At 38.5% G+C, this 8,997-nt stretch overlaps 1 protein-coding gene across 2 annotated transcripts in view; it reads right to left on the bottom strand.

Annotated features, from left to right (window-relative positions):
* Nucleotides 1–213: 213 nt before the first annotated feature.
* LOC139719956 (guanine nucleotide-binding protein G(i) subunit alpha) overlaps nucleotides 214–8,997 on the bottom strand; it is an 86,488-nt gene continuing 77,704 nt past the window's right edge. Inside the window, exons 8-9 of one of the 2 annotated variants that reach the window (XM_071631337.1) lie at nucleotides 3,983–4,211; nucleotides 214–2,623 (exon numbers count right to left, since the gene is read on the bottom strand). In XM_071631337.1, the coding sequence (XP_071487438.1) occupies nucleotides 4,021–4,211 (191 nt within the window). In that variant the 3' untranslated portion in view covers nucleotides 214–2,623; nucleotides 3,983–4,020. Of the gene's footprint in view, nucleotides 2,624–3,978; nucleotides 4,212–8,997 lie in introns of both variants that reach the window. The other variant, XM_071631336.1, reaches the window with a different exon arrangement.

Raw genomic sequence — 8,997 nt, 5'->3', positions numbered from 1 at the left:
GACAGCCTGATATTATCGTTGTAAACAAGATGAAAAGTTGGCGAGGACCATTCCCAGTCATACGTGTGCCGAATTCATAACCTAGTTCCAAAGATGTGGACAGTAGAAGTGCTGGTACCTAAGCATGCATGGCAGGAAGCCAGTTTGTTCTAGTTACCACGTATTCCTACCACCCCCCCCCCCCCCCACGTATTCCTCCCACCTCCCCCCCCCCCCCCATTAACTGAAACCTTTCAGTAAACGAACATGTTTCAAGCATACAGCCAAAAAAGTATCAAACGGCACCTGAAAATAGCATTTTACAACTTCAACGGAACAGACACACATAAGCACACAGATAACAAATATTTGTTTTCCTTTTCTGTTTGTTTGATTCTTTGTCATACTTGGGTGTGGGCAAACTTACAATTTTGATCTCCCAATGCAACCTGGACTCTTGCATATAGTATGTAATCAAGTGCATAATTTCCTGTTGCGCTCATTTTCTGCCGCGGGTTGACAGTTATTTTCCAACAATGTCGACATACAAATGTACATACACACAAGGATATCGACTGACTACCAGTTATTATTTTCTGATTCCCTATCAATCTTCCTCCTACCACGACCGCCCCCCCCCCCCCCCCATGAATGCTGAAGGCACGTTGACGTACTCAGCTCATATTTCAAGAATTTTAAAATGACAATACAATGACTTTGGACTTGACAATGCACTAAAATGAACAAAGTGCTCAATGTGGCAATGCTGATTTGCAGATGAACGAAGGGAATAAAGAGCTACACACAAGATTGTCAAAGAGCTATACAATATGATACAAAGAAAACAAACTAATTAAACACCACAATAGTGGCACTTTCATACCTATCATTCTGTGTTTCTTTGTTAATATTGTTTGTTTGCTTTTTTTACTTCAGTTGTTGTTATTTTTTCTTGCCTTTTGTTGACACTCATTCATACAGGAAATCGCATTTGCATGATGCGGGCTTCGAGTCCAAGTACAATTGTATACAATCAAACCAACTTGACATACGCATTTTGACAATGAAGAAAAACATGTATCCATAGATACACAATCAAAGGTAAACATTTACCATTATCAAAAGTCCCAATTAATAGTTTCTTGCACATATTCCTTCCTACATATACATGTATATTTTATATATATATGGAGACTTACTCTACAAAACAGACACTTTACCTTTTTTTTACTTTGTTATATTTTTAGGATACTCACAAAGAAAGCAAACAGAAAATTTCACTCACTGAAGATCTTTGTACATAAAAAGCCATTATAAAATGCACTAAAACACATTCTTTATCATTCATTAATAATTGAAGAGGAAGAAAAAAAAATCAACAAATGTGTCATACTTTGACGGAATCCTAATCTAAAATATTTGGCCCGATGTTCTTACAGAAATTTGCCATGCTTCTTTTTGTTGTTGTTAATATATATCTATATATAGAGATGACCTACGGTGCTATGTAAATACTAACTGCACAACTGTACACGACATACTTTTAACAAAACATACGTTAGTTTATGTTCATCGTCATGGAAACAGACATCAAACTAAAAACTTGACACATCTCAGTGGGTCTTTGACAGGATTTTCACGATGCAATGATGCACGTGTCGAGGAGCTTGTTCGCATGATATCTCATTTTAAAAAAAGCACAGTGTAGTAAATGTATGCATTAAGCTTGAATCACTACCACGTAACTACGCCTCTCCTCATAATTGATTGCGATAGCTTGGTGCCTTGACTCGGGAACAGGAGTCTACTCTGTGCATACCACAGTAAAAAAAAAAAAGACAAATCTTTATCTTCTTTCATACAGAATTCCTTAATCATCAGTTTGCTATCTTGCTGTCTCGTACATTTGCACCCTTCACAATCATCGTAGAGCATCGTCCTAACATGCCTTTGTATTTCAAAGTCTATTTCATCCACTACTTAGCATTTCACCATTCCGCCCAGACTCACAGACATGTCTACACTATGAAGTACAGCTCCCATCACTACACACACACGCTTTCTGCCCATATGCCAAGACAAGGAGAGAGAGAAAAAAAAGCATGATAGCAAGAGAATGCGCAAAGATTTAATGAGACAGTGAAATCTTGAAACCTTACTCCTATATCGTCACTTTTATATTCAAAATACCGCAGACATACACATATGAAGTATTCAAATGTCATGGAAAAGTCAGAAGCTCAGCAAATATGACAAGAATCAAGCAAACTTATGCTAGCATCGGAGAATGGATACATATACAATATGTACATGTTTGTATACCTACATTGGACATCAATTTTTGAGTTCTTTTTTTTTTTCTCTTTTTTTTTTCTTCAAGCTTGCAACTCCTGCACAGGAATAATCATATATATTTATATAGATATAAAAAAAAAGAAGAGGAAAAAAGTAGTTCCAACGTTGCCATGCCATACAGTGCTGACGTAAGACATGACATGCTGATCCTAAACACCGTTCCCCTAACTGAGTGGTGCGCTGTCTGACACAGCATACTCCTCCTGCAGCTTGGGTGATGGGTCCCTTAGCAACCACCTCCAGCCTGGCTCGCAAATGTCAAATCTCCAAAATAAATTCCAAAGGATACCTGCAGACGGGGAAACATGTAGATGCCGAGAACGGGTGTAATTAGCATTTTATTCAACACACACGGATGACAGCAGGAATCCCACTTCGATAGATCACCACATGATGCCATGACAATACCCCATATACATATCTCTGCAGCTATTACATAATATTTGTAGCATCTTTGCATAATTGAGGACCTCGTTTGCATTTTCTCTTTCCTATTTTGAACGTGATGCCAGACCAAAAGATATAGTATAGCATGTGTCATCATACATCAATTTGTTCTAAAACAGCTACCAAGAAACCTAAGTGCTATGTTTAAACAATCCAATCAATGTTAATTTTAGTCCAAAAGTCATCTAACTCTTGGTGAAAGATGAAAATATATCAAGCCCACATCGTGGTCAGAGTATGACTATGCAGTATACCACGGGTTGAAATGTTTATTGAGTGAGTTGTCACTTTTGAGTGTAAACAGGGGTCTTTCTCTTCCAGACACAATGGGAGGATAGGATTCATACAAGTGAGAACTACACAATTTGTATATGTACAGGACATGTTGGTTCACACACAAAGAACTGTTGCCCTCTCTAGCAGATAAACACAGTCTGAAGCCTTGAATCACATTCATCAGCATTTTTGAGATTTTGTACATACAAGACAACAGTCTCATAGCTCCTTCTTAGGCCAACATCCAAACAAGCAAGCAAAGAAACATGTATTCAAAGTCTCCCCCTCCCCCCTCCCACAGCAATGTAGCTCATCACTCTATGCCTACAAGGTGTATATCCTTTTATTTCTTGCACAAGTGGAAACAATGGACTGTGTAAAACGTAACAAAAAGGGAAGGGGAATGTAAAGATCTCATATGACGCCAAATATACTTTATAATTCCATCATTTACACTGTACTTGAACTGTTCTCATCAGAAGCCAGTAAATTGTACTTCAAAGATAGATATCACATGGCGTCTGCCCTCATGAAAGGCTAAATCTGTACAGCCAGGTTACAGTCATCGCATCGCACATCCCATGCGGTTTGTTTCTCACATTTCAATCTGTTGCTTGTCATTTTTTTTTTTCAGTGTCTCATTCAAAGTGCCAAACATACAAGTATATATACACAAGTGCATCCATAGTCTGTAAAAAAAAAAGGGAGAGTAATAATGTGTTCACTACAAAGTCTCTGGTTCCTTGAACACTTATCTATTACAAGGTCTTGCAAAATGTCAAGGACTACTCTTTTGAAAGCCTCTAAGTTTGTCTCTTTCTTCCCCTCCCCCTGACTCAATATATATATCCTAACAAACTATGGGCCTTACACTAAAGGGGGGGGGGGGGGCATTGTAAAACAGAAAATGGCTTCTCTAACCTACTGATTGCAATGTGCCACGCCCCTCCGAGGGCTCCCCGTTTAGAAGAGACCGCAGTCCTTCAGGTTGTTCTTGATGATGACATCGGTGACGGCATCGAACACAAACTGGATGTTGTTGGTGTCCGTGGCACAGGTGAAGTGAGTGTAGATCTCTTTCTGGTCCTTGCGCTTGTTCAGGTCCTCAAACTGCATCTGGATGTAGGCGGCCGCCTCCTCGTATGTGTTGGACCCTGCGTAGGGAGACAGTAATCACAAGGAAACTCGTGAAGAATCAGTGGGTACGGAGAATATCACATCTTAACTGCAAATACAATGGAAAGTCCTTTTGTCACTGTCACAAAGCACAAATTAAGAGAATATTTACAAAAATTATAAATCAGATGACTTAGAGTACAGTTTTCTCCCTTATGTGCTCAAAAGCCCACACAGGCCTACTGGTAGTGATCCATGGATGGCTAAATGATCTCTCACCCGTTGAAGAAGGCTGATTTTTCTTTAACACACGTTTCCCATTTACCCCAGCCCAAGAATACAAGTACTTGGAACTAGTCTACAATGGGTTAAATTGACATCATATTGTGAACATAACATGAAATGAGGACTGCACAAGCTGCTCTGGTAATAGTATCACAACTTGCATATGATGGGGGGGGGGGGGGGGGGTGTAAGGCAGCGTTGGTTACATCATGCCTGGTTATATTCAGGTCTGTGTAGTTTTCATAACACCAGACTCGGGTTGTGCCACCTCAGTAGGACATGGTTTATCATGATTTCTAGTCCTCTGCCCTTTGTGGTACTTGCTATTGTAAAATGATCATACTACAGTGCCATCACGCAACAAGAATAACAAATGTGTTGTTTTTGGACGTAACAGTATCCATTTAGTAGCAGCGTTGATATCTCGGTGTTTTAACAAGTGAACGAGTCCAAGGAAAGTGACCTATATATTACTAGGCCACTTCCTTGCAGACCCTGGTTGCATGATGAAGCTGTGTGATCATGTTTGTTTTAGAATACGTTTACCATGTATCACTGTCATTTCATTTGCTACACTTATCACAATGCTTTATGGAGTGGGTCCATTTATTGGCTAAATTACTTCCTGCTTTTCCAAACTGTCCTTATGTATCTTTAACAATGCACCTCATTCCATAGCAAAACTATCAGAATCCAATCATGGTAATAGCATTTCTGAATTTACAAACACATTTGTTTGTCATAAGGAAATGCATATATATATTTTCTCATTTGCAAATGCACATACCTAATTAGCTTAAAAGGACTGTACAGTACTGGTTGAGGTGGGGATTCATGTTTTGAGCATTCCTAAGTGAGATAATGAGAAACCTCTTATGAAATATTAAAGAGCATGTAATTTTAAGAAGGATTCAATGTTTATTTGATGAAAATTGGTTTTCAAATGGCTGAGATATCAAAAAAAGTGATAATAATAATAGGCGACAGGCCACAACTTTATTAGGATCTCTTTGTTTCACCTTGTTTTTAGATATCTCAGCCATTCCTAAACTGATTTTCATCAAATAAACTTTTGATACCCCTTAGAATTGCATGCTCTTTGACATCTCATAGAGTGCTTTCTGAATATCTCGCAAAACGTTAAATGCTAAATCCTAACCTGGACCAGAACTGTACACACCCTTTAACTTCAGCATCAGATACTACGATTCTAATCGTCCACTTCACAGACATTTTGATGTAATTTGCTCACAATCTAATCTCTATTACCAATGTGTCATTCATCACTGATAACTGCAGTCTTCAACGAACGCACTTTGCCCAGTACTGCGAGTGCTACTGTTCTGTGTCTAGACCGTGTCTGCACCATGTTCATGTACACAGTGCCCAATGCCAGCGGCTCATCGCATTAAAATGCATGAACATAACTCTATGAGTAATGGAAGCTGTGTGCTGCCCTCCCGTATACAATACAGGAACCCAAGAGGAGAGCACTTTCATTTCTAACTATCTGCACTTCTGAGGATGAAGGCACACGTAGCCAGGCTGGGCCTTGCCATTTTACTGTGTGAACCTGATGTCATACGTAAAGATCACTCACACCCAGTTACAAGGCAAAGAAAAACTCGGCATTGAAAGTGTAAAGACGATGACTCTCCTGACCTTTCCTTGACATAGCACATTGCAAGGAAGGGGTCTATCATTAACACAACCTACTAATGCAGACATCTTTTGATATATAACTGGAACATCAACCCCTTCTTTCCCCCTTTCCTTTCCTACTCTGGAGTTGCTGCTGGTAATTGATGCTTTACAGGGTAACTGCTAATCACACAGGAAGGAAATCATTAATTCATAACACATCAAGATTTCACCAAAAAAAGACACAAAAATAGTTTTCAAAAATTCACAGCATTTAGGGGGGAAAAAGGAGAAGTAGAACAGAAAATGACATGCAAACACAATTATAAAAATGCAAGTACATGAATCTCTCTACTACCGACGGGGAGTTTAATCACAGGAGACTGCAGTCAGTGTCTTTGTCATGTTTCTTGGAAATCATTTGCAATTCAGCACAGCTGACCTTTAGTTCTGTCAACTTTTCGAGAAAGACTATAAGACATGGGATTACTGCGATTTTCACGTATAATCCAGGGCAAGCTGACAACTACACTCCCATGAGTCACATTATCATTATCCTATCAAAACTGGTGTACTCTCTATTAGTGCTTGTCTACCGTGTGTGTGTGTGTGTGTGTGTGTGTGTGTGTGTGTGTGATTGTTTTTAAGTGCCTTGATGATATGTGGTATATTACTGTACAACCATTGTACCTGGGCCCATGACATGAAAGTTGAGATCGAACATATGCCTCTGAACACTTAATTCTGATTGGCTGACATCCGACTTGAGATTGATTTCCAGACTTATGTTTGATTGTATCTTTTAATGTTAACAACTCCCAGACCAGGCACCTACAACTGCTGAAATCCAAGAATACCACATTTGAGTATATTCAAACTCATCAAGAATACAGAAAAACAAAATTCTCCTACACAAGAATTATGCGGAATAAAAGCATTAAATTCCGAAGAGGGAGCACTCTACAATAAATATATTACAGCTTTGTCAGATGAGTATGTTTAAAAAAAAAGTTCTGGGCTATTTGAATGCCAAAAACATGACATCACATCAGTAATCTCCAATTTGTCTCTAGCAGTCATTGAGACATTACTTTGCATTGTATCATATGCTTGTTGTACAAGAGCATGGTGAATCATCTTTGCTTCAAGTCAAGAGAAATAACTACCATACGATATAACTCACTAATATGATACAATATTATAACAGAGTGCAATATTGTGTAAGTCAACATCTTCATGCATATTCAAGTGAATTGTTATTTTAGCTGTACATAGTTATCATAATTATATTACCTAAACATATATTTCATATTGGTCATACACTGTAGGACACAAAATAATTAGGCGACTGATGAACCAACACTGTTTGATGGAGAATATTTGGCGGATTGTTTTTGATCTGCTGCTTTCATCAAAAGCAATATCTCTGTGGCAAGCAAACAAAAGTGACATGATATTCCTGGTATGTTGTCTCTTTCTCAGACAAGTTAACTTCTTTCTTTCTTGTAAACCACACTGATTCTTTCTCTGTGTTTTGTATTTTCATTTTTCAGTGCATCCCTTCTCTTTTGTTTTGGCATATTCTATAAACTCGTGTACTATACATCTACATGTATCATATAATGTTCCAGCTTCACAGTATCTTGTCTTTTGTGTGTTGCTATTTTCCATGCATTACCTGTAAAACACCTCCTTATCTTTTCGTGCATTCTTTATTTTTTATGTCTGAAGACAAGTTTTTACCACATTGAAACATACAAATAACTGCATGAATATACTGGTGGTTAATTGTCCCCTAATACATATCCCTACAATGATATCAAAATTTATCAACATGCAATGACTGTCACAGAGAAACCACATTGACTACAAAACACTGATTGCACTGCATCATTTCAAGCATTCTGTTCACACTGGCAAATGAATAATCAGTCTCTGGCAACTCTACACTAAATACAGAAAGTGAACCGATCTATACATTATATCACTACCAGCGAAACTAAAATTGTTATCTCTAATTTTAACACTATTTTCACTATGTACAACTGTAAGAAGATGTGGTTGATTACCATTCTACTTCAAGTTCTTGTTTCCTCCACAAGATGAGCGATAATATGATGTAATAATTTCACAAGCTTGCTTACAGAAAAGCACATGATATGTGTGTGTGTTTTGTTTTTGTTTTTGTTGTTGTTGCTGTTTTTTTGCTAAAGTGTTACTTTGCCTGTAGCAAATGCTCCTTTCCCTTATGTACATTTTGTGTACATAGTCCAGTAGGCAAAACTGTGACTGCATCCTATGCTAGGATCACTAAACCCTATAAAAATCAACAGGTACTAATGCGATGACTATTTCATAAGCATTCAAGCTCTTCCCAACACGTCCTAACATGTATTTACAGTTCATGATATGTTATATAACTGTCTGGGCAGCAATCCCACGGCATCGAGACACATTATCAATTCTCTCCATGGCAGCAAGAAGCATGCTATGGACTTGTAACAGCCATGATTAAAAAAAAGCGCAATCAATATGGACATTCACGAGGCAGCCCAGGACTGCTGAATACAAAGCCAAGAGACCCACTACTCTGTATGGTACGGGCGATATGGGGCTTTGCGTTGATGTTCCTAATTGCATTTGGTTGCCACGACAACTGGCCTGTGTCCCAGATGAGCACCTTCGTGCAGGAATATAATATCACCAGCACAATGGGTCATGAATTTATCACATGTTCCCTTGGCATACTGTAGTTTCATGCATCTGATCAGTGCAAGGCACAGTACGGCATGTTGACGGCCTTCCACAACCTACATGAGGTACATGTACAGTATCTACGATGTATGGAAGGATTCCAGTAAAGCCATAGTATTTTGAGTGTCCAGATCGGTACCCTTA

This window comes from Diadema antillarum, unplaced genomic scaffold (assembly GCF_040938485.1).
Source record: "Diadema antillarum isolate AM-2024a unplaced genomic scaffold, OU_Dant_1.0 scf00000117, whole genome shotgun sequence".
Lineage (NCBI taxonomy): Eukaryota > Metazoa > Echinodermata > Echinoidea > Diadematoida > Diadematidae > Diadema > Diadema antillarum.
Note: the sequence above shows the minus strand (reverse complement) of the source record. Positions and strands in the feature narration are given on the sequence as shown.